Source organism: Hippocampus bargibanti, linkage group LG01, assembly GCF_051943395.1.
Source record: "Hippocampus bargibanti isolate YZ-2025 linkage group LG01, ASM5194339v1, whole genome shotgun sequence".
Classification (NCBI taxonomy): Eukaryota; Metazoa; Chordata; class Actinopteri; order Syngnathiformes; family Syngnathidae; genus Hippocampus; species Hippocampus bargibanti.
Window position 1 is genome coordinate 30,259,795 of NC_142734.1, and position 27,386 is coordinate 30,287,180.

General features: G+C 40.1%; 2 protein-coding genes across 2 annotated transcripts in view; both read right to left on the reverse strand.

The window, feature by feature from the left end:
- Window positions 1-1,136: 1,136 nt before the first annotated feature.
- Window positions 1,137-17,075, reverse strand: pdpn (podoplanin). The gene is made up of 4 exons (XM_089009905.1): window positions 16,709-17,075; window positions 5,127-5,492; window positions 4,699-4,807; window positions 1,137-3,811 (listed from the first exon to the last, which is right to left on the reverse strand). The coding sequence occupies exons 1-4, from the start codon at window positions 16,758-16,760 to the stop codon at window positions 3,805-3,807; spliced, it is 534 nt and encodes a 177-aa protein (XP_088866031.1). The 5' UTR covers window positions 16,761-17,075; the 3' UTR covers window positions 1,137-3,804.
- Window positions 17,076-20,330: 3,255 nt separating this feature from the next.
- LOC148903852 (forkhead box protein J3-like) overlaps window positions 20,331-27,386 on the reverse strand; it is a 45,992-nt gene continuing 38,936 nt past the window's right edge. The window contains exons 8-12 of the mRNA XM_089009919.1: window positions 25,529-25,699; window positions 23,718-23,808; window positions 21,875-22,128; window positions 21,449-21,577; window positions 20,331-21,240 (exon numbers count right to left, since the gene is read on the reverse strand). Of these exons, the coding sequence (XP_088866045.1) occupies window positions 21,119-21,240; window positions 21,449-21,577; window positions 21,875-22,128; window positions 23,718-23,808; window positions 25,529-25,699 (767 nt within the window). The 3' untranslated portion in view covers window positions 20,331-21,118. The remainder of the gene's footprint in view (window positions 21,241-21,448; window positions 21,578-21,874; window positions 22,129-23,717; window positions 23,809-25,528; window positions 25,700-27,386) is intronic.

Below are 27,386 nucleotides of genomic sequence, written 5' to 3' on the forward strand. Positions count from 1 at the left end.
AAACCATCTTGGATTTTTTTTGGGTTTAAAAAAAAATAGGGACTCCACAATTTTGGTCAAGAGCAGCAGTTTTAGGGCAATTGTTGTTATTTTCAGGTCTCTTTTAAAAAATTGAGCTAATTTGTGAGATATTCCTACCATATTGGAAGCACGTGTGCTTTATGTGAGAAGAAATTGCAAATATTTGGGGTTTATTTTCCACATTATTGAAAACCTTCCCCAACTGCATGAATACATGGTCATACAAATCATAAGTTAAGTACAGAACAGTGCACTGGTAATTCACATGATGTTAACATCATGCTAAAGGGATGTGATTAGACCACAACATGAGGCGCAGTTTAACATTTTGGTGTTTAAATATATTTAATTTTATTGTTCACGTGTCTTGTTACTTTGTCCATGTAGAAGAAGCAGTTGTTTTAGGGTTTATCCTGTCTGTAACATACATGCTAATTGACGTTAGCCTACCTAGCCTGCTTTACATGTTAGCATGTAGCTAGTTGATGTGGACACGATGTGCTTTGGTTAGACTCTGTGGTGATTTCATGTGTAGTGTAATTATGTAACCCACATGATAAATGACAAGTGTCCTTGAGAGTTTTGAAAGGCTCTTATAAATGAAATGTATTATTATTATTATTATTATTATTATTATTATTATTATTATTATTATTATTATTATTATTATTATTATTATAACACACAGACACACACACACAAAATAACACACAGTACACCACCAAACAAAAACATCAAATAAACTGTATACAAAAAAATCTTATCTATTCATCCTCACATATTTACCAAAAAATAAAATCTGGACCTATTTCTACTTTTTGTTTCAGGATAAGCAACTGGTAGAATTATTTGTTAATTTTACATTCTACTATCAAGTGGAAGAGCATGTAATTATTATGTCTGTCATAGGCTGACGTAGATAGACGAAGAAACAGGCCTATTTTGTAATAACCATGCCATAAATATAAATTGTAAAATTTCCCATTGCACAGTTGACGACGTCTCACATTAAGCTTCTGTGCTGTGGCACAGTATTTGGCAATCACTGCTGTTAATGCACTGGCTTTCGGTGTTGTCGTGGTAACCACCACATGTAACTGACAGGATGACAGAGATTTGAAAATCCGGAACAAACGTTTGTTTTCAATTTATTTATTGAAACAGTCTGAACAAAAGAAATTAAATAAAATGGTTCCAACCAATCAGAAGGCACATATAAAGAGTCTTGTTGGTAAAAACAGCACATGGCAAAGCAGGCGGAAGGAAAACAAAACACGTCGTTGCAAACATTTTGCTGTGTCTGAAAGCCTATTCATGAACAATTGCGTCACTCGTTCAGTGCACATTACGCAAGTTTTGTCAGGCAAGCAATGCCAAGTGTGGACTTATTTGTATACCCTTTTATGCACGGAGAGCTGAACGGAGCACAACAACTCATTTCAAAGCCTGAACGGTAACCCCGCCTATCGGCTTGTCGACAATTACCGAAATATGTGAGACTACAACTGCACAGCTGTTTCACTTCAAGACGAGGTGTCCATTGATAAAATACAATCAGTTCACATTGCTAACACGGTTCTGATTGACGATTGACAGCGGCACAAACTCTTTTGTAATATATGAGTATTTAATGAGGCAGAATGTCATGTCATATTGGCTTTTTTTATTTGTTTGTTTATTTATTTATGTATTTTTTTATATGTTACAACCCACCCTCTGGCCTGTACTAAGTCACTTCTACAAAGCTCCGTATGATTGGTTGACCAAATAGTCACTCATGAGAGCCACAGAGGCCCTATTTCCATTCAAAATGCAAGGCTAGCTAGTGTAAAACGCATTGGAACTATGCCTGTTGGTGGAGCGTTTTATTTTTTCTTTCGTATTTCACAAGACTTTGGTAGTAATTGAGAATTTGCGCCTTTGTGAGATGGAATAGTTTACTTTTTGGGAGATGCGCTGGGGGTTTTAGCAGAAAGTGTAGTCTTTTGCTTGTCTACCCAAATCACAAACACGGCGAACGAGGCCATTGTCCCGGTTTTACACTGAGAGCAGAAAATCTGTACTTTCTTTCACCAAATTAGCAGAAGCATTGGGGGCGAGGCTGCTTCATGCACACATTTGGTCAGATGTAACACAGTCCCAAATACGCTAGGGTAGCCTTATTCTAGCACAAAAATGACATTAAGACAGTTTTTATGCCGAATGCAAGAGGGTCATTCTCCCAAAATAGGTTCCATTGTGTCAAATTTGTAGTCATCATGACTTTGTACTTTTCTCATTCTGGTGGCAGGAACAATCTTATTGTAAGACCTCATTGTATGTACTAAACACAGGAAGTTAATTTTCTACACCCCCTGCCCCCCTAGTTTCCCCTCACACATTTTAAAGCAGGGGAGGTAAGATTTACTGAGAATATAAATGGGTGTTTGGGTTTGAGCTATACAGGTCGTACATCATGCCTTCTAAACCAGGAAGTAACTTTCGGAAAAAAATAAAATAAAATAAAATAAAATAAACACACAAATAGGGACTTCTACAATGTTTTCATTGATGTGAACAGAAATATACTTTTCTTTTTGTCATTTGAAATGTAATAGAAATGTTCACAGGGTCCCAGAATGTGTAGAGTTGTATGATGTGTTTTTCATTTTTGTTCCAGAAATGCATTTGATAAGTTCTGTTTCTCCATTCATAGTCTTATGTTATCTTTTTCAAACCGGTAAATCGCCTGCGAGATTTAAAAACAATAATCATCTTTTGTCGGCCATCTTGAAGGAGAGAACTAACAAACAAAATGAACAAAGACAAATTTGGCATTTCAAAATGATTTTCACTTTAGTCGGAAATGCATTTCTCTTTCCACAATGTGTCTCACAATAGTCCCTTCCCCAAAATAATTCCAAATTGGTAGGGTCCCTTTTTTTCTATTCCTAAAGCAGAAATTTATTCCAGAAAGTCAAAGAAATGGTCCAGTCCATTTCAACAAAGCCTTCAGTGTGACGTCATTTTTCTTGAACATTAACTAACCTGTTGAAGAGCAAATTATAAAGTATGGCGCTCCATGTTTTTCATGTTTCTTAAAGACATTTATTCTCTCTTTTTGCGGGGCGAATCCAGATTGAAACATTCCCATCGCTAAATAATTCTGTTGAGAGTCGCTCAAATGCATTTTGTTTTATGTCAGCGCTCTTGAACCAGGTAGTAGCCTGCTACCAACAAAGAAGCAAATATGGCGCACCAGGACATTTTCCATTCTTGTTAAACAAATGTATGTCTGTTCACAGGGTAAATCATCATAGAAGCATCCCCCCTCCGCTAGTCATAAATCCGTACGGTCCTTTTGACCTATTCTTAAAGTCTGCTGAAACAGGAAGTAGCCTAGCTAACAAACTGACTAACATCTCAATGATTTACCCATACAATACATAAAAACAAAAATAAAACAAACAAAAAACAAATCTAATCACCTCTTACGGCAACATTCCTTTGTGTATTGTGTTAACTTGAATCACTAAGTTTGTCATGACATCATCAAGGTGAACAATACAGCATGTCTCCCTTGTCTTACAACTTACATACATCACATACATTCCGTACACACAAACTAAGCTTCCATCTTTTTCTTTCGGCAACATGACAGTTCAGAGTCCTGCTAAGGATCATGAAGTTCTGTTGTTAAATTTATTGGTTCCCGTTTCAATGATTGTAATTAACGTCACAGTTCAGTAGTTCAGAATTTCCAGGACGACTCCTGCTGCATGGCTGCCTTCGTCTTTTTCTTCTTCAGGGGCTGAGGACGAAAAGGAGAATTGCTCTGTCACTCAGGAGATAAGGTGCCAAGGGGTCTTATTTATTTATGTCTGTCAGTCTGTCTGTCTGTGTGTCTGTCTGTGTGTGTGTGTGTGTGTGTGTGTGTGCGCGTGTGTGTGTGTGTGTGTGTGTGTGTGTGTGTGTGTGTGTGTGTGTGTGTGTGTGTGTGTGTGTGTGTGTGTGTATGTATGTATGTATGTATGTATGTAATTTATATATTTATTTATTTATTTATTGTAATTAGAGCGTATCGAGCAGTGGTTCTGAACAAAGTATTCGGTGAATCAGTCTAAAAAAATCAAGCACGTGCACAGCCACATACACATGCACGCACACACACACACACACACACACACACACACATGCACACACACACGCACACAGACATACACACACACACACACACACACACACATACACACACATACACACATGTACACACACATATTCTTGTTTCAAAGTTTTTGTGAGGTCCTGGTACTCATACACACGCACACACACACACGCACACACACGCACACACACGCACGCACATACACACACATTCTGTTGTCACTCCCATCTCAACTTACCACCCAACCAACTATTAAACAATAAACAAATATAAACAATAAATGAAAAAGAATCAGAATCAGAAAACCTTTATTCGTCCCACAATGGGGAAATTTGCAAATATTTTTGTCAAATATCGTAAAAAAATACAAATAATGAGCACATATACAAAAAAATTAATACATGGTACATAAATAAGTTTTGACCCATCAAAAACTGATATTTAAATAGTAAAATTGAGGAAATCCCCCGCATTGACATTCCACTGAAAGGAAATATTCAGTCAGTGATTTGAAATTGAGGTGAGGTACTCACGAGTATTTTCCCATCCTCCTCACGACAGCAACCGCGGCGATGATGACGATGATGACGGCCAACAAAGCGCCAATCACAATGCCAACAACCTGGCCGGAACTCAGACCATCTGCGGGACATAATTCAAAGTGTTCGCAATTTTTTTTTTGAAATCACATCTTCTGAGCGCCTCATTACCAACATCAAAAACTAACATGAAATATGAAATACCCTTTGATGCCAAAGTGACTTTTGTCATGTGGTGCACAAGTTGAACATTCGCACTGCGCTTAATGATCGGACAATAAAATGATCAACTCCAGTCTTCTTGATTTAATTCAAAATGTGAACAAAAAAGTGAAATAAAATAGAATGGTGTTTGGTCTTTGGGAGTGAATCTTTCTTTTACCTCGCATGCTAATTCTTCATCTCATGTATTCACTGCTCACCTTCAACAACCACCTCATCTGGCGCATCCACCTTGACAGCTTCCGTCCACTGTGGGATGATCTCAGCCTTCGTGGGAGTGATCTTCACAACAGTGGACTCGGTGTTCAGGGGTTCGAGAGCCTGGGTAGCAACTGCAGTGGGGGCTTCACTCTCGACAGTGGGCTCCTCAGTACCGGCCGTCGCCTTCGGAGAGGACGACTCGGTCGTGACGTCCACCATATCTTGCTGTTCGGCAGTCATTGGGTGGGTGGACGGAGGACCGGTGATGACGTCATGCTCCGTGGTGGCCTCCGTGGCCTCTGGGGTGACATCTGCTACGTAGTCAGACGTCAAAACGGCATGGTGCGTTGGGAGGATTGTGGGGCCTAGACAGGAAGCATTTAGACACGTCAAATCTTTGCGGCAAACTGCTGCTCTTTCTATGTTTACAATTAAAAGAAACATGTCATAAACTATCGGGTATCCAACATATGGCTCGTTAACACAGCGCTTGTTCTCATGCAAGTTCTATGCTAGCACCCACGTTAGCACCACTTCCTTCTGGTTCTCGGTCTAGCTCTGGTGCATGAATTTGGTTCTGAACCTTGTCCCGAGGTCCGGGCGGGGTTATCATTATGAGCACCAATATAGAGGAATGACTATGCTATGCTAAGTTTCCTACCAGAAGCTAGCCAACCGTGTGTATTGTCATTTTTATTGTTGCTACTATTAGCGGAGGTGGTCTTGGGTAAACGTCAATGTTAGCAGTGACATTTGGATGCTTTACAATGATGTAATGACGTAGATCCTACTTGGCTCTTTGCTGGGAGGGAACCAAACACGAACTTGTTAAGTGCTAACTAAACACTGCAGTGGACTTGTGATCAAACATTTTGTTTCTTTTGGGGTGGGGGGATGGGGGAGTGCCACGGCAGTTGGAAAAGTTGGAAAAACAGTTACATATGGGGTCACTACATTGAGGTCTACCTAGAGAAATGATGTTTTTTTTATTACGGGAATGTAAGCATTTTAGATTTGATACAGATCAGTGAGTCAGAGTACAAATAGTATACACGATAACAAATACAAAAATAAAAATACATAAATGGATAGATGATTAAATAAATACACAATTAAAAATAAATACATAAATAAATAACTACACAAATAAGACAAATAAATAAATATGTAAATAAGTAAATAGATAGATAGATAGATAGATAGATAGATAGATAGATAGATAGATAGATAGATAGATAGATAGATAGATAGATAGATAGATAGATAGATAGATAGATAGATAGATAGATAGATAGACAAATGAGTCTCTTCCATTCAGTCAAATTGTCATGCCGTTTTCTTCCCATAAAATTCAGTCTAGAATAAGCAGAGGATTTATTTTATGATTTGGAGTCAATGTTGATACTGTACAGTAAAGTCTCGTTATATCGATATTCAAGGGAGTCCGAAAAAATATCGATATAACCGGGACTATCGATATATCCGACCCTGTTTGCATGTAATTTTCTCCGTGCGTTCATAGAAATAGTATCGATATAACCGGGACTATCGATATATCCGATATCGATATAACGAGACTTTACTGTATTTCTATTTTTTATTTTAATTAAAAAAAACCATTAATGAGCCCCTCTGATGGATTAAAATTAACACAATTTATCCTCATTTTCTGAACATCATAATACCTCATTACCCATGATGGCATTTCCCCATTTGTGGGTCATTTTGTCAAACGAGAGCAGAAAACAGACCCCCCCCCCCCCTCTCCCAAAGATATATTATTTGTCCATTTCTCACATTAAAATTCTGTTTTCCATTGTTCCAAAGGTGTCTTTTACACACACAAATCTACAGTACATACATTCGCCTCACACGGCGACAACGCTGTACAACAAGACGACACGTTGTACACATTATTTGGTGACAACTCAAGCAAGTCTCCGTTGGCCTCGCAAATCTTTGGGTAACCCGAGAGCTGCCGCTAACTTTGGATCCGAGGACCTTACATACCACTCTTCTCCACTTACTGCCCTCTTGGACAATTTAAGCCTTGTGCGTGAATGCATTCATTGTTAGACTCGAGCCGCCATGATGGCTGCTCGCCTACCTCATGTGTTGGAGAGAGAATAACGGGATTAATTGAGAGAGAGACGGTGGGTGCCTGAAATAGCATTTCCTGCCATGGTATTAAGAAATAAAACCCGCCTCTTGCTGTCATACGAACACAATGATTTAAGCTGCTCTGGGTATTGAGATAGATGCACACATAACACATGTCGTCCCCTGACCTCAACCAGACTTGGGGCGGATACTCGAGATTACAATAGCACACCAGTACACCTTCAAACAGCATCTCCAGGAGGCATTCGGAACATATTTTAACAAAGTAACATGGCTGTGTCATGGCAGCCACCCCACCCTGTGATGTCATCCGGCACACATCTTCAAGCAATTCCTCCTTCCTGTCTTTCTGGCACTGTGCACCCCGAACAGGCCACATCGTCTGCCTCTTTTCCTGTGGAGGGAGCCACCCCACGCAAGTTGATGAGTGAGGCAAGTGCGGGAAAGCCTCTGAAGTTGGAAGAATTTGGAATTGTTCTAGGGCGGCGTTGCCACAAGTGGATCATTTGGAGTGGGAGAGAAAGTGGCAAACTCGCAGATATCGGGTATCAGTATTTAAGAGATCAGTTTATCAGTATTTAAGAGAGTTAGAATCAAATACACGTCACATTACTGTATTGCAACTATTACCGTATTTTCCGCACTATAAGTAAGGCGCACCAAAATGCCTTTTCAGAAGATGACTATGCGCCTGATATCCGACATACCTTATATGTGGAATAAACTGATAAAGTGAGCTTTGTGTGTTTCTTTGGAGTAATTAGGGTTGAACATGGTTGGTCATATTGTTAACATGAACATTAATGCATGAACAACATTGAATTATCATGCTATTGCTTTAGAGTCATTATTGGAGTTATTATTGTTATTGCTTCGCACTAGTATGAGTGTTACTATATTGTGATTGCACTAATGTTTAATTTATTGTAACAGCATTTGAATTTATTTTACATATTTACTGAATGGAGGAACAGTTCCCCTCCACTATGTGAATGCAAATGTTCCACTGCTTGTCTTCAAAGATAAACTGTGTCATGAAAATACGGATTCTTTACCTCGAAAAAGTTGTTTATTCATTTTGGGAGTGAATTGAGTTTTCAGAAAGCACCTTATACTGTATACGGAAAAAGGTTTTAAAATATGGCATTCATTGAAGGCGCGCCTTATAATGCGGTGCGCCATATGGTGCAGAAAATACAGTACTTTATTCTTGACTTGTTAGCATTTTCATTTAGATTTTTGGTGTAGGCCATAAATGAGAATCCAAATTCAGTTGAAGTCAAATTAATATTTTCCCGTCTGATCAGAACTTTGAATAGTAGTACAGTATCGTTCCATAAGGAAGCCAAACCGCATGTTGTCGGCTCTTTAATGCTAACCAAGCGATGGAACAAAAAAAAAAGGAATCTTCTATCCATGATGAGCTTTGCAGCTGCGTGAAGAGCTGCATTTATCCTCGTCTCTTTCATCAAATCTGCGCTGTGAAGCCGCCCGAGCTCAACCTGATCACTACCCTTCAATCAGCCGTCCCCGCTCCCGCCATGTTCAACGTCCCCGCAACCACAACTGAAAACTCTGCCCGGAACCGCTCAAAGGAGGGGCGTACATTTCAGCTGCAACCAAAATTATGGACTGGAATAAACTTGTGTTGCCTCGAAATGACTTCGTTTCAATGGATTACACGAAGAAAAAAAACAACAGCAACATGCCTGACTGTCTTACAGCACAGAGTTGGCGAAACTTGGGCTACCCTTTTCTGTTCGTCTAATTCAAGGCCGGGCAAAATATTGCGCTACAATTAACCTTGAAAAGGGACAGATGGGGCCATGCCATTCATCATTAAATAACGATAACAGATCCAAAGCCCTGTCAGTCAAATAACGGAAAATTCTTCACATGGTTGGAAATAACTGACAAGAAGTGCAGCTATTTCTGGTCATGAGCCATCAGACGGCCGAGTTCATGAGCAACAGGCGGGGTAAATAGAAGAAAACATTTGTTCCCATTGAAGAGGAGGGGGGAGGGCTTGGGGGGCCATTGGGGGTCAAACTGAGCCTCAGACTGTTTGTTTAGAAAGCCTGTAAGAAATGATAAATTGGCTTTTATGCTTCGTGTAATCGCCCAGACCACCGCCACCACGAACAATTGCTTCATTATGTGCTCGGTTCTCACAATTAGCTCAGAGTAGTATTTCCTCAATCCTCCACCCCCCCACCCCAGTGCCGCCAATGATAGGCGCACACAAACCCCCGAGATCAGTGATGCATACATCCTTTTTGCTTTCTATGCCTTATAATCTACATCTTGCCACTCTTCCTCTGCCACTCCCTGAGACGTGTGTCATGACAGCTAAATCCTTTGCGGCGGCGAAGATTTACAAAGGGGACCGACTCCCCCAAAATACATTTGTTATTATTATTGTTATGTTTCATAAAAAGTACAAGATCCCGCCAAAGACTTAGTTTATCGCACTGGTGTCAAAGTCAAGGCCCAGGGGCCAAATCTGGCACGCCACATCATTTTATTTGGGCTGCAAAAGCAAATCAAGCAAAGTGCCATGAACGTCCAAACCCAAATTTCCCAAATTGTCCAATGTAAACCACAATGACAGTCATGATTCTTGATTTCGGCTTTAAAAACTAGTTGTTCATTAATTTGGTTTGCGTTCTACATGTAATATAGAGGAAATGAAATATTCTAATGGTTTCCCCAAATTCATAACAGCCCTCGAGAGGAAACCCTGAATTTGGCATCCCTGGTTTATAGGAATTGGATGTCTGTAGAAGTGGCAAATCTGGACCGAGAGATTTCGGTATCAAATCGTAAAAGTAATATGTCACAGAAAGGTTTCTGTAGGTGCAATTAAAAATTTCGAGGGATTGAGGGGGTAGGTCTGACCTCTGGTGCTGGTGGTGTAACACGATTTTGGTTTGTTTCATCAATCCACAATCAGACAAATTTGAAACTCTGGAAATGATCATTCTTGTATCTCGGATTTCATTCATGAATGACACCAGAGTCCCTCCCAAAAGATATCAATTCATTGAGTGTGTCATAATCAGTCTAATCTGAACAAAATAGTATAACTATCATTGTATGGGTCACACACAGACACCAGATCAGAGTTTCAAGGCAGTCTCCAATAGCTGACCTCATAAATGCAACCGACTACATCCTCAGCAAGGGGAAATCTTGCAGTTTGCCTTCCAATGTCACACATGCAAGTTTATTTCTATTTCCGCAATGTCCAGCATGGCGTGCTCAGGCACACTGTGCTCAGACCGCTCTGATTTCCATTCAAATGAAGGATGCTACAAAGATTTGCTGAAAAAAGGTTTCTTCCATCCCGCAATGGCACAGAAACACCCTATGACGCCCATTTTCACCTGGACATAGTCTAACAAAATAACAAAAACTGAAAACTCCACCTATGCACACAGTTAGAATGCACTTTGCAGTAAACAAATTGCACTGGGAGGATGAGACAATATTCCATACATGTTAAGTCGATCGGGAGACTCCGGATTTTGACCAAATTACTCACAATTCTCACTTTATAAAGCAACTATTGAAACAATACAGACAGTTAATTTGTAAGGTGAAACAAAAAAATGTAAAAAAAAAACTAGACATTTTTATCCTAAATGAATGTATCAATAATCAATGAAAGCATTTTTGTGTTTTATTTACTTCTCATACGCTCTCATTAGGCTGACTTTCAGCAGCGCGCATGCTCCTTTGGTCTATAGCCAGGCATCACTAGTTGAACATGCAAATACGAGTTGCTCATATCATTACAATTTACACTTTTGTAACGCTCACATTATTTCAACATGCATCACAGATTCGTGAGTACAAAAATCTCCCAATTTATGATTTCTGAAACTTAACATGTATGATACATACTGGCAGAAACTTGAGAGAAGGGAGTATAACAGATTGAATCCATTAAAATCGGCTGTCACCGACGCCCCCACGCTTGGTGTGTATGGGTGCAAGTCACGGCGTTTTGTAGGAGGAGAGTTTAGTTTTGATACCAGGTCGTACCGTGCACTGCGACCAGTAGATCTGATTTGAGCTTGTGAGTGAAATATTTTCAGTCTTGATGTGAGCACTAAAACAACGAAGGTCTTAAGAGACGACCCATCTGGAATCTATCATCTCCAGCTGGTAACAGATAAAGCAATCCTTTAATCTTGTGACTAACACATCCGAAAACAAATAGCAGTACTGCTGGACAAGACACACATCGGAAGTGAAGAAGAACACCTGGAGCTTTAATCCTTTAGTACGCCCTTCAACCTAGTCATCCACAGGATCATTTGTGAAGGACAAAGTAAGCTAGTTCATGAGCTAGCTAGAAACAGTTTGATCGTTTATTGGTCACATTTGGGAAAATGGGTGGTCACATTAGCAATATACATCATTTCACTCATAAAAGAGCAAAAACAAAAGCAGCAGAGGCCCTAAGGAACAACAGATATCAATCTCAGCCAAAAGAAAGGGTTGACCTGTTGGCTTCATTAATTGGTCAATGTATAAATCACTGAAAGGGACTTTTGGCTTCACTATATACATTCTAGTGGATTCCCAGCATGTTTGTTGGGATACTTTCACATCAAACTCATCCACGACTGTCTTTGGGTGCTTTGCTTTGTGATCTGGTGGAGTGTCATCTTGGCAAATAAATTCCAGGATGTAAAATATGATGAATAATGGAATGGAATTGCAGCCAGCCAATTGCAGGGCACATGCAAAAAAATACAAAAATAAATAAATAAAAATAAAACCCATGGTCAACTAAACGGACAACCAAATCTTCTGGACCTTGCGTGCACGTTTCTTGAATGTGAGAGGAAGCCGTTGGCACCGGAAAAAAAACCCACACACGGACAGGGAAAATGTGCGAGCTCCGCACAGGAAAGCCAGAGCTGAAATTTGAGTCCTGAAGCTCAAAACGTCAGACCACCCGGGAGTACCATGCTTCCTTTCATGCATCCATTCATTATCTGATCCGCTAACCCTCATGAGACTCGCGTGCGTTGATGGAGCCTATTTGTCTTTGGCCAGTAGGTGGGATTCACCTGCAACTGGTTGCTCGCTAATAGCAGGGCATACAGAGACCAACAACCATCCATGCTCGCACTCTCACACAGAGGGGAGGGACATTTTAGACCAGCCTATCAAAGTCAAGGCCCGGGGGCCAAATCTGGTCCTACACATAATTTTATTCGGCCCAAAAAAGCAAATCAAACATGACATTCCATGATGCTTCCTAAAGTCCGAAACACAATTTTGAATTGTCCCATGTAAACCACAATAACAGTCATTATGTTTTACTTCAAAGTTGAAAAGTAGTAATTCATTAAATTGTTGTGCGGTATATAATATGTGGAGGGGATGAAACATTCTAATGGCTTCCCCAAATTCATCACAGCCCCTGAGAGGAAACGAGAACTACAATCTGGCCAAGGGTAAAAAATGAGTTTGACACCCTTGTGTTAAAAGATCTTCTTAACATATCGGAATGTGAATAAGACCCTGAATTCCCTCCTCGATTTAAAACGGTCCTCATCATAACCTGCTGCATGTTGTGATTCGCACCCACACAGACTGAGTCAAATCGTGCTGCTGCCATGATTGGAATGGTCCAATGCTGCGTCTCCAGTGACAGGATGCAGGAAAAGGGGGTTGGGTGGTCACAAGCTGGAAGCATTCAATTGTCCCAAAAAGTTTTAGTCCAAAGAAAAAAAAGTTTCAAGAAAAACAACAGGTTTAAATCAAGCTTCTTAAAAAAAATTCTAAACCGATCTCCATCCAATGCCGAACAAATTGAGTAATATGTTTCTGAGTCAGCGTCTCGCTTCATTTTTGCCCCCCCCCCCCCCTCTCTTGTTCCATGCCTCACCCGGCAGCACACATACAGGACATGCCAGACACATGAGACACGCAACTGTGGTCAGTCGTGTAAAACGATTCAATTCTCCTTCTTTGGTCTTCACTGACTTGGCCGTTGTTATGAGGAGTGGGCGATTAACACCGGAAAATCTTTTTATGTCTTCAAGTGAAGCCGAGTGGGTTACGCATATACTCATGCAGGAGTTATGGTGGGCATCGGAAATTGCAGGAAAATGTGTGAAAATTCCCAAATGGCAAGTGTACTGGTCTGGTCTGGGCTATCATGTGCCTTCATGTGATCCACGTCGGCAATTATGTTTTGGGACATGATGGCCCGTCGCTGACAATATTTTAGTGCAAGTTGGCTTTCATTATAAAATAAAATAAAATAAAATAAAATAAAATAAAATAAAATAACAAAAATAAATATCCAAATAATGGCTACATGAATAAATACACAATAAATAAATAAATAAATAATAATAAATGAACGAATAAATGAATATGTCAATAAATAAACAAATGAATAAATGAATAAATGAAATTCACAGAGGCTTAAGACTTTTTGTCTTGCACACAAATAAAAATATCAGCTAAAAATTTTGCATCTTGCATCACCCTCAATGACGTTCCATCATAAAATGTATACATAAAACGATAGTTTTGCCAATCGCAATCTTCTTGTCCTTTCGGCTCGCCACAGCGAATCAGTAACCTCCATTTTCAGAGGTATGATACGCATGTTTGTTTTGGCCCAGCTTTTACGTCGGAAGCCCTTCCTGACAATCACATCAACAAATATGGTCACCCCCAAAAAGAAAAGGGTGCGACTAAATCCTGTGATGGAACCTACCAAAAAATTGTTGCATCAGTTACCAGTGCAAAAGTTAGATGGAAGCCCTATGAGAAGTTTACCACACAACATAAAGATAGCAATTAGCCTAGCATCTTATCTTTTCATCTTTAATGACAAAGATGGCCAAATCTGCTGTCTTCTTTCCATTTTGCATCATTTTCGATGCCAATGTCAACAACGCTCCTTCTCATGAGTCTGACGTGGCACTTTGACATAATTGGTTATCTTTGTTGCGGTTTGCCACCCATTGCATTTCGGTGTCTGGGAGAAGCCAAGGTTGGCTTCGGTTGTTGAAAGAAGTTACAGTCTTCTCAGCTTTATGTATTTCTATTAAAAATCTCAAACGGAGAAAAAAAAAGATAAACAAGCTTCCGTTGCTTTTGTCCAATATCAGATCATCTGTAAGTTGTTTATTTTCAAAAGGGGGGTTGAGAGATAAGTTTGAAATGATATTTGGGGGTTTTCTGTTTGTGTAAAAATGTGTCTTTTTCAAGTCAACGATGGAAGAAGGCTGTTCAAATTAATAATTCAAAGCAGCATAAGAAACATAGATGCTCACGATGAGAGTAAGTCAAACTCACACCATGTTTGCAAGTGTCCGGAACGTCTGATACTTCAGTCGTGTTAACAAAACAGCAACTATTCCATAAACAGATGTTTCTTTCTGCTGAATTCATGAGTGTAAAGATTTTCTCAAGCACAGCGCTTTGGTGCCAGCCTCATATTTGGAGTATGAGTGTCACATTTGAGTCATTTCTAAAAGCGAGTGATGACCAAAGGGGCTGCTGACCTCTTCCTTCAGCAGCCAGATGTGACGACCATGTTATGAGTCCACTGTTGTATAGACAAAACTCATTAGGAAGGAGACTGGGGGAGGGAGACAGGCGACGGTGGTCTTTTATGGGACATGTGGGCGTTATAAATGTTGAAGAATCAGGATGAGCTCTTTTCCTTGTTTTCAAACGCTCTTTGGGAGAGTCGCAGAGTCAGTCGGAGAGTCAGAGAGTCAGACCGAGAGTCAGTCAGAGAGTCAGTCAAAGAGTCAGTTCGGGAGTCAGAGAATCAGACCGAGAGTCAGTCAGAGAGTCAGTCAAAGAGTCAGTCCGAGAGTCAGAGAATCATACCGAGAGTCAGTCAGAGAGTCAGTCAAACAGTCAGTCGGAGAGTCAGTCAGAGAGTCAGAGAATCAGACCGAGAGTCAGTCAGAGAGTCAGTCAAAGAGTCAGTCGGAGAGTCAGTCAGAGAGTCAGTCAGAGAGTCAGAGAATCAAACCGAGAGTCAGTCAGAGAGTCAGTTCGTCAGAAGGACAGACAGACATATAGATATGAAATTTAGGAGCCCATTGCGCACCAACCATATGCCCTCTACCCATAGCCATAGATATGGTTGGCATATATGTACTGTATATAATTCATTATTAATAGAGGGGGCTCGAAAAAATGAAAGGCACAAGACCGCAGAGCTCCTCCATTACATCACTATTTCTTCAAACACCCCCATCTCACTCACTTTGTCTGTCCCTCCCTCCGTCTTCCAGTGAATTTAAATACTTGCTAATCCTTTTGTTTGTAAATAAGTACATGTTGAGCTTTTTGGGGGGGGGGGCAAACAAACAACAAAACACTTGTGAGCAATAGGTGCAGGCTCACTATTTGACAAGAACTCGTTATTTTCCGTGGCCTGGGAGCCAGTGGATTTAGTGTTGACCTCACAGAGCAGAGGTGTCTGGTTCAATTCCAGCTTTGGTCACCCGGTGTGGGGTTTGCATGTTCTCTCCAGGCCTGCATGTTTGTTTTTTTTATTCCGGGTACTCCAGCTTCATCCCACACTCCAAAATCATACGTCTGTGTAAGCTCTCAGTCGTACAGGCGTGGTCCATCGATGAGAAGGTTTCTTCCGCCGTCATCTGTAGTTTTTGAAAAAGTTTTCAAAAAGTTTTTCAAACTTTTCAAAAAGTACAGATGACGGCGGAAGAAACCTTCTCATCGATTCCAAAATCATGCATGTCAGGTTGATTGAACACTCCAAATTGTCATTTAGTGTGATCGTGAGAGTAAATGGTTGTCATCACAAGCTAATGACTGAGTTTGAATAGATAACATTTATGAGAAACCAGCGCAATTCATAAATTCATACATTTTCCAAAACACTTTTCCTCATTATGGTTGTAGGTGAGCTGGAGCCTTTACTAGCTATTTTAGGGTGAGAGGGAGAGTTCACCCGGGACTGGGTGCCAGTCAGTCACACGGCACAGCTCGAACTCATATGAACACTAATGAGATTTCAATTAATCCAAGAGTGAACGTACACTTTGTGGAGGGTTCAAGCCGTGATTCAAATGCGAGACCTTTCGACTGTGAGGCAGAATTGCTAACCACAAATACACCGCCCTGCCTGCTGCCTGAGTTTTGATTTTTTCTTTTCAACTTGAACAGGTTATCCATCCTTGTGCTTTGTCACGTGTCAAAAAAAGACAACAATTACAACAATGATTGCCGGCGGCTCACTATTTGGCAATGATCACAATGTTGATACAACTAAGAGGCAAAGTCACATTAACAACAGCTTTAAGAGAGTGGTTCAAACAGACAAAGGGGGAGCTGCACATGGAGGCAGCAAGTGTGGACACAGCGTGCAGCTCACGGCAGAATAGAGGCAAAACTTTATGCTTTGAGAGAGAGTGAGAGAGGAGACAAGTTTACTCACTCGCATGCGTGAAGGCACAGAAGGCCAACAGGAGCAGCAGCTGAACATTCATGGCGGTCAAGTGTGGTTCCTTGGTTTGATGATGATGACAGGATGACAACCAGATGTTCTCACAGCGTCAAAGAGGCACAAGGCGTTTATCCAGAGAGACCCTCGTGGTCACCTACCCCTTAACAAAAAGGAATGAAAAGAAACACCACCAGAACCAGATGGAATCTTCTAAAGTGGGGATATGGAAGGTGTGGCGTGGCAGTGAAGGAGTGTGAGGAGAGAAAACTGGTCCACGGCAGAAAGAAAAAAGAAAGAGGGAGAATGTGAGCTGAGAGTGGAGGAGGGGTGTGGGCATTCGTCGTGGTTTGTCAGTGGGCAGGTTTGAATCAGGAGGAGGCTGACTCTGAAGAGGTTGGTTTAAGTCCTGGAAAATTTGCATGCATGTACGTAATTACATCAACTTTTTTGGAACAATTCAGAATAAATGACATGTAAGTGCTCCCCCCAAAAAAAGAAAAATAATATAAAATACACATATGAATATAAATTGTCAAAATTATATATATATATATATATATATATATATATATATATATATATATATATATATATATACAGTAAAGTCTCGTTATATCGATATCGGATATATCGATAGTCCCGGTTATATCGATACTATTTCTACGCACGCACGGAGAAATTTACATGCAAACAGGGTCGGATATATCGATAGTCCCGGTTATATCGATATTTTTTCGGACTCCCTTGAATATCGATATAACGAGACTTTACTGTGTATATATATATATATATATATATATATATATATATATATATATATATATATATATATATATATATCTGGATATATGTTTCTTTTCATTCCTTTTATGTCTAAAAGTACTTTGTCATATATATATATATATATATATATATATATATATATATATATATATATATATATATATATATATATATATATATATAGTGACATACTTTTGACATTGTTACAAATACAATTTTGAAGTAGCTGAGTTTAGCCAATTATGAAGAATCGTTTAAAAAAAACATCTGCAAATAGGTAGGTTTGGATCACTCATGGTGTATTGCTACATTCTCGGACATGTCGACAGCTCGAGTCCTGTGCCCTCTCCATGACAGACTGAATGTGCCCGTGAATAGTTGCCCGTCTCCATTATCTGTTCTGCAACAGACAACCACCCAAGCCAGGGCGTGGTCCGCTTTTTGCTCCAAAGTCAGCTGATATCGGCTCCAGCGTCACGTGACCCTGAATAAGGTTGTTGATCAGCATCTAAGCTTTTTTGGTCCTTAAAGAATGTTGTAAAACATGTTATCGTGACCAAAAAATGCTTTTCAATCAGAAATTAGATTTTAAAATAACCCAGCAATTTTCAACAGTATATGTACTGTATGTCCACAGACAGAGGCAGTAGTGATGTTGTGAAGGTTTTTTCCCATGAAGAGAAGCCATAAACACACATTTGGAACACAGTGTGACTCACAGCCCCAAAAGAAAGGGGAAAAAAGACAGCTAAGGCAAGTATGTACTTTGCTGAGGGGGTGGCTGAACAAATGTATTGCTTGGTCCGAGGCTGACACCTGTTGGACAACACATTTTCAAGAGAAAAAAAGGACCCATACCTGTGAAATCTATGAAAAAGTATGTGTGTGTGTGTGTGTGTGTGTGTGTGTGTGTGTGTGTGTGTACTGTATATGGTACACTGTTTACTGTGTATCCATATATCCATCTATATACAGTAGATTGGATTGGATTTGCCTTTATTAGTCTCGCAGTGTAGAAATTTACATTTCACAGCAGCAAAATTAGGAAAGAAATGCAAGTAGAAAAGCAAAATACATGCGCTGCTGGAAAGGCAGCTAGTCTCGCGGCGCCGTCTTGAAGACAAAAGAACAAAAAAAACTAAATAACAAATAACATAACACAAAAACACAGAGAGACATCCATTCTTAAGCACTTTCTGTACCCTCTTTGTTACATAAAGCAGTTCCAGATAAAAGAGGAGAAGATCAAAGTGTCTCTTCACCAGTGGATCAAGGACATCATGGTGGAATGTGCACGTCGACTACAAGCTAAATGTTGAAAGCAAACACGCAGCCGTAGCATCCATTGACGAAAAGAGATTGCCTCACATCTCCTGTCCCTCATAAATCCGCTTCAATTCCAAACCGCAACAGTTCCATATATGCATCGGCGCTCTGCGCTGTCGCACCTTCCTTCTTATCGTGGGCTCATCAATCCATGTATCCATCCAGCCGCAGACTGTGCAACAGCACCAACCTTCCGCTGAACAAAGCAGTGCTGTGAAGATGCTGCCAATTACAGGCGCAAAAAAAAGCACAATGTCCCCTGTAGTGTCCAGCGATGACAGTCGAATGTCACCGACATTCCTCCCACTCAAAAACACTGCTGGCATATTCATGCTGCCGAAAAGGCGCAAACGCTCAGCACTGTCTCCTCCTTGATGAATGCCGTGGCCAAAAATGCTGAAAAACAATCCGTATCCGTTCCACACGACGCACAACAACTAAAGTGACAAAAGAAAACACAAAAACAAGACAAAAACAACAACAAAAAAGCAAGGCTCATCAGAGCACTTGCTGACGGCTGCCTACTCGGGAGCCATCTTGGACTACTTATCTATGCATCCATCTACACTGTATTACAAAAGTACAAAAGTAATGGTTCCTAGTATGGAAATGACGATATGGAAGACAGAGAAGAAGTAATGACAGCAGGAGCGAGGTTATGGCAATAAAAACGGTCAATAACATTTTAATTAGCACTGAAACAGTAACCGTCGAGGCATACACAGATTGTTATTTGACACACCAAAAATCACATATGTACATCTGACAGCATTTACACACAGTGTCTCCTTGATGGATAAATAACAAAAATACTTTGTTTATTTTCACCAGTTTGCATTTTCTTTGTTTTTCTGAAGGGAAAACAGGATACGTCGTGCTATTTACAAAAGGACAACGATGAGTTGCGATACACGTTTTGACCACCAGACGGCTCCCCACCCATACACTCTTCGATGTGTCATCATACAGATACCAGATAACAGAATCAGCACAGAGAATTTACAAATGATAAAAAAAACTTGTCGAGTGGGCGATTTTGAAAGGGAGAGGAAATAAATATTGTTCTGTTAACGAAAATATTTTCAAGGCTTTCAACCGGGGGGAGGCGTGTGGTGGGTGTATGACGGCATATTCAGGACAAGGTGAAAGGAAAAAAAAATAGTGATAATTGGATAGAAAATTAGGAAGTATAAGTTGCCCCTACCCTAATAAATGTAATTACAAGTGAATATGTTAGTTTATTATTAAATTTGCTGTCACAGTAAGATACAGTAAAGTCTCGTTATATCGATATCGGATATATCGATAGTCCCGGTTATATCGATACTATTTCTATGCACGCACGGAGAAAAGTACATGCAAACAGGGTCGGATATATCGATAGTCCTGGTTATATCGATATTTTTTCGGACTCCCTTGAATATCGATATAACGAGACTTTACTGTAATTAATTCTTCTTGTGTAAATTAATGGTGTCTTGTTTTTTTCACAATAAAAGCTATATTGTTGTAGTATACAATTATGTCAATATCACATGGATATCGTTTTGGAATAAAATCATATTTTTCAAAATGAAAAAAAAAAAACAGAATTTCAGGGTGGGGTGGTATTGCTTCAAAATTAATGACCCTGACAAAATGAGACTAAAACAGGATGGTTGGTTTGTTTCTTTTGTCATATTATGAGTTGTCTTTTTTCATGAATAAAATTAGGATTTCATCCCCCTGCCCCTAAAAAAAAGAACAATATTACTACAGGTATTCTCCCAATGATGTCTTATTTTGTGTTTAAAAGTGGTGTGGCCTTTGTAAATTAGGCTCCTCCCTTAACTTCAACATAGTTCAACAAGACAGCACCAGAGTATTTATTTTATAGAATGCATCTATCCATAATCCAGACGAGGGTAAAAACAACAAAGATGTGAGTTTGTCAACAACTAATGGTGAAAAATAAAGAAATAAGAACAGCATCGTTACTGGAAAAATATGACCGCCTTCCCTCTTGATAGCATGCTGTTTTTTTTGTGTTGTTTTCCGGGGGTGGTCCAAAATGGAGGACTAAAGGCAACAAAACAAAAGTAAATATTTCACAGACACTGTTTTGACCATTGTTTGAACTCCAGTCACACACGTCAGCACGAGGGAGGGGCAACTCACGAGAAGACGAATCGATCAGTGTCAATTTACACACTTGGTCCACTTGGTAAATGATTGTCTGAGTTGTCTTCAGTGTTTCTTTTTTCTTAGTCCCACTTCTGTTGTCGTCATCGCTACGTGTCTCTGACTTCCCGTTTACACAATGGAGTCCCAGTCGAAGTCGTCGTGGATATCGTCGGTAGCCAGCATGCGTCTTACCGGGAAGTGTCCTGGAGGCAGCATGTGCTGCCGACGCTGCTGCAGTTGGCTGTGATGGTCTGGACACGAGGCAGAGGCACAAATGCGAGTCATTTCCAATTGAACACAGAACAAAAAAACAAGAATCATCGATCAATAGTTTTGTTTTGAAGAACAAGGCCCCAGTTTGGAGTTGTAATATCTCTTTTCTTTATGATATCAACAATTTCACACAGTCTAAAATGCCAAAATATGTTTCTGTGATCCAGCGTGAAGGACTATACATACCTGGCAAGAGTGTGATGGAGGAATCCACCGTCATGGTGGGAGCTGTGCTGCTAATGGGGGGCAGGTGGGGGTATCCAGGTGGGCCCATCAGAGATGGAACGTTCTGTCTGGAGTCCATGTACATGTTTCCTGTGGGAGAATGTACACACACACAAAAAATATGTGAAGACATCAACAAATAAATAAGAGGAAATCTATCTATCTATCTATCTATCTATCTATCTATCTATCTATCTATCTATCTATCTATCTATCTATCTATCTATCTATCTATCTATCTATCTATCTATCTATCCATCCATCCATCCATCCAACTATCTAGGTATGCATATATATTTACTGTATATAAGTGGTGAGGAAGCGTGCAAAGGTAGGCTGGAATGGCTGGAAAAAGGTGTCAATTGTGATGCGCGACAGAAGAGTGACCTGTTCGAAGGAGTTGACCGTGTTGATTGTGCTGGCTGGCCTTTGGTTGCATAGCGCTGTGCGGCTGAGGTGGATGCTGGGACGCCCTGGTCCCCGCTGGGTGCGCAACCTGAGGTTGGGAAAGGGCGGTGCCCTGAGGGGGGATGACACCCGTGGCGGTGAAGAACTGGTTGACGGACGAACACAGGTCAGCTATCTGAGAGGCATCCAGGGACCAGTTGTTATGCTCGGCTTGACGCATGCTCTCCTTCAAGGCCTGTGTCAGATGGACAGAGAGGGAGAGAAGGCGAGCTTTGAATCTCAAAAGGTCCCATTGGGAATAATAAATGCACTGTAAAATGTAAACCATCATTTTTCCAGTAACAATACTACACACGGCGTTAGCATCATTGCTACTAGCTAAAATGAATGATCCAAAGATGACGCAATTGATTGAGGCTGCCGGCGATATACAGTAAAGTCTCGTTATATCGATATTCAAGGGAGTCCGAAAAATTATCGATATAACCGGGACTATCGATATATCCGACCCTGTTTGCATGTAATTTTCTCCGTGCGTGCATAGAAATAGTATCGATATAACCGGGACTATCGATATATCCGATATCGATATAACGAGACTTTACTGTATTAGCAACTCGACTGCTCATGTTTGCGTGGGCACAATGTTCATACTCTGCTCAATTTTTTCCTACTTTTTCAAATGATTAAATAGGTTTCTTGTTTTGTCTTGTTTTTGACACATAGGGTGCACAACAGCTTCCTCCTCCATGTCGTTTTGGAAATATGATAATGGGGAGAGAATGCAAGAGAGAGAGAGAGAGAGAGAGAGAGAGAGAGAGAGAGAGAGATGATGGAGGGAGGATGCATGGGTGTTATGGGACCAGCTGTCATCATCCAATCATGCCGGCTTTGTGCACTGACCAGGATAAGAGGCTGTTACTCAGACCCTAATTAGATTAGTTAGATCGCACAAATGAGAGAGCGAAAGAGAAGTGGAATTGGTGCGTATGTGTGTGTGTGTGTGTGTGTGTGTGTGTGTGTGTGTGTGTGTGTGTGTGTGTGTGCGCGTGTGTGTGTGTTTACAGACATGAGGTAGCAACCTCTCAGACGCAGGCTAATAACCTTGATTAGGCCAGTGCCATAACAATGTTATAATATTGTGCCTCGAGAGCAAGACTATGAGGAAACACCATCACAGCATAATCACAATAACTAATGAGATTCATAAGAAGTGGCTCCATTTGAAATGCGGATGCAATCTGTGATTATTGTTATCAAGGTGAACTCAAGTTCAGGGAGCATATTTTGGAATAAAATGTGTCAGCAAAATATGGATTTTATGGAATTATCCATTTTTTTAAATATCTATAATCAAACCTCCGTTTCTGACCATAATCTGTTCCAGAAACCTGTTCGAAAACCGATTTGGTCAAAAACTGAAACATCTCCCATTATAATCAATGTCTAGTGTTTTAAAAAGTTTATATATATCTTTTTATCGTGATTGTACAATACAAACACGCCTGCTCAAATGCAACACTACACGAGGATAATGCGTCGGTCACAATGAGACGCCAAAGAAGTGATGTACTGTATAACGAGGCAGAGGGAAGTCAAGTGGTGCATTCAGGTGCGCTCAGTTTGGTCGAGAAATGATTTTCAGTTGCAAACTGAGGAATAAAAACAATGTTGGTCAAAAACTGAATTGGTCGAGAACCGAGATGTTTGAAAACCGATGTTGGATTGTATTTACAATGTGCGACTTGGTAAAGAAAAAGAACTTGAATCATTCCGCGGAATTCAAAGAACATTGAATGTTTCTCTTCAATGCAATGGAATACCTTGGAATGGAGAGAGGTCGACATCGGCCCAATTGTAGCTGGTGGCGATGCGGCAGCTTTCCTTCAGCCAGTCCAGATTTGGGTACCAATCTGAAGTTATGCATGGAAGAAAGGCGACGGTAAAAAACTAAAAAATAAAATTTTAAAAAAGTACGTTACGGCTTCAAAATATTATGAAGGTGCACCCTCACATATTTGCAGCTCACCACTTGTGTATATTATTTTCCCAATGTTTTTGTCAATATTTGGGGTTATCTGCTATTTTTCCATACCTGATATCCCAACCACACACAGTTTTTCATAGAAAACATTGCTTATCAGCTTTTTATTTTTTACAATTTGGGGAATATTAAAAAAAATTACAAGAAATAAAGCAAGCTAATATACTCAATGCATATTCTCTGTATGTTCTAAAAACGTTATTTAAACTGTAAATTGCAAATCCATATGATGAATTTGTCCCCATTTGTCCAAAATCAGATTGTCGTGTGACCTCAATGAACCATTTCAACAATCCAGCTCCAACATCTGTCCTAGGACAAACCACAAGGAGGCGCAGCTCCACACAGAAATATTCCACTCCAAACTGCCTTTTGTTATAAATGAGAGGTGAAAGCAGGTTCCAACCAGCACATACAAAACAATAGATGCTCGGGCCTCATAGCAAAGACAGATGGATTGCTCATTTTCACTCTCAGTTTGCATGAGATAATCACAATCTGAGATTCTAATATCACGTATGAATAATTGCCTGTCAAAGAGCCTTATTGATAACACACACGTGCGCACAAACATGCGCAGAAGCGGTATGAGAAAGAAAAAAAACTGGTTGTGTGACAGAAGGAGTGAAATCTAAAAGCAATGAAGGCACGCAGTAAAACACAAGGATAATATGAACCGTACCATGGCATCGGATTATAGATTGAATTACCGCTTGGCATTGAGTGGCAAAGCTATATATTAAATAAAATACACAAAAGGTTGAGGTGCGCTAGAAGGATGTGTCGCTCTTACTAGAATCAGTAAAAAAGAGAGAGAGGAGAGAAAGAAGCTCCACATAGCAGTACCAGTTTATTTTTCTTTCAATTCGAAAGATGGCAAACTGTCTTCTTCATGAAAATTGAAAAGTGGCTATGTGCTATTACATTTTGCCCGGTTTTATTCTTGGTGGCAGCACAAATAAATAAAATAAATAAATGACAATACAAAAACATCCAAATGACTAAACAATAAATAAACAAATAAATAAATACATGACAAAACAATAAATAAATGAAAACAATACAAAAAAGTTACATGACTAAATAAATAAATACATACATAAATAAATAAATGCAGTACTGCGCTGTGTACAGTTTTTTTTCTGAAACATTTTTTGTGCAGTTGAACAGTTTAGTCTTCTGACTTTTTTTTGTACATGCAATACTTGTTTTTCATTTCGACCCCCCCACCCCCTTTTCTATTTTGCTGCTGTAGATTGCAAATTTTCCCATTGTGGGACTATTAAAGGCCTTCTGATTCAGATTCCGATAAATAAATAAATAAATAAATAAATACGTACATACGTACGTATGTACGTACATACATACGTACAGACACACGTACGTACATACATACATACATACATACATACATACATACATACATACATACATACATACATACGTACGTATATACATACATAACTAATCGACCAAATAAATAAATCAATAAATGGTAAAGAGCATGTGTCATCCTACAATCTCCACACCTAATAATATCCCATTTGCTCCTTTTTTGTACTTTGTACGGACAGATCAAGCCGTCTCACCTGTCGTGGGGCAGCTCTGTCCACCGTGAGTCTGATGGGAGAGAGATGGGTGTTGGCTGTGGGTGGGCAGGTGATGCTGAGGGTGGTGGCCATTCCCTATGCCCGGTGAGGGCTGATAAGAGCACGCCGTCCGAGTCGGATGGTTCGAGTCCCCTGGCATAACCATCAAAGCTGTTTGGAACACGAAACGACATGAATCGGGGAGATGACAGCACAAGCAGCAACCACAAATGAACACCAAAATGGAGTTTCTATCGAGACTGCAAATGTTTTTCAACAGCACAATACCGACTCGACCATTTATTCCAAATGCTACGGTGGGAAACGGAGAAAACAACTTTGCATTGTGTCCATCACTTTGAAGAACACAAAGGATGAAAAAAATTGAGTTTTCGGTATTCAATGTAAGAAGATGTTCTAAACCACGTGTCAAAGTTTAGGCCCGGGGCCAAATCTGGCCCGCCATATCATTTTATTCGGCCCGCGAAAGCAAATCAAACTTATGAAATTCCATATTGTTTGCTAAAGTCCAAACCAAAAATTGAAATTGTCCCATGTAAACTACAATAACAGCCATTATTTTTTACTTCAAAATTGACCTCCTCTTTTTGTCATATTTTTTTATCCATAGAGCTATGAGACCAGCTGGTGAACATGACTCACTCACTCGGCACCTAACCTTGCCGACCTGTTGTCGACTGACATTGTCGCTCGTCGCAGCGATCTGACGGCAGTTGTCTTGAACCGCACGACCCAGACTTCGTCAAAGATCACTCAAGTGAAACAAAAGGACGGCGGCTCGTTTATTTGTGACCGTCAGTTCACGAGGAGTGTGACAACTCCTCAAGTGGCAACGCTCCCGTCTGCTAGCAGAGTCATGTCGCTTTTACCTGCCTATCAAAGTTTTTTTTGGTTTTATCCGGTCTTTTATCCCCTTTGCTCTCTGCCAACACGCTTGTCACTTCAATGTCTTTTGATCCTTTTTTTCAACTACCAATCCCTTCGTGGTGTGTATTCTCACTGCTAAATTTTATGTCTTCATCTTTTGGCTTTCAAGCTCATATAAACGCCCTTTTTAAAATCTAACGGTGGATTTTATAGATACAATTAATGTCTTCAATGATACACATGTGGAGTTATCTACCAAAGACACTGCAAACCTTTTTGTCCACATTTTGCTTAGAGCCGTTTTTGAAATTCCAAAAATTGAAAATGAAAATGATCACCTTAAAGGACAGTGTCCATAATTTGTAAAATGGCTTCAAATGACTTCTACTGGGCATATTTTAATAAGATTCCACCGCATATAGCTATATTTTCCGTTTTAAGACTCGCTCTGAATATTCAGGAAGTCTTGTTTTTGAGTTGATGACTAGTCCGTATGTGACGTCATGAAAGGACCGCCCCTGACACAAAAAAGACACATTGTAGCAGTCCTTCAATCACGTCAATGTATTTTCCTGTACATATTTAGTCTGAGAACCGTGTTGCACCCAAAAGCCGCCAGAAGAGGTCATCCACATAAGGAATTTAACAGCCTGTGGAAGTGGAGGTGGCCACTGGAGGTCGCCATTTTGTGCCTCTTTTTTTTTGAGTGAGAGATTTTCCCCTATGTTGCCTCAAAATGAATTATTTAATCGATTGCAAACATGTATGCTTTCCTCTTCAGAACTATTTGAAAAGCTACAAACTAGTACCCAATATCAGATGTACGTTATCAAACCCACCAGGGGCACTTTACCAAGTCTCAAATTCACAAATGTAATGCAAGTTCACAGCTTGGTAGGCTCTCAATCCACGATCTCAATCATATCTCGCACTTGAGGTGTTCTATCAAAATCATCACGATATATACACT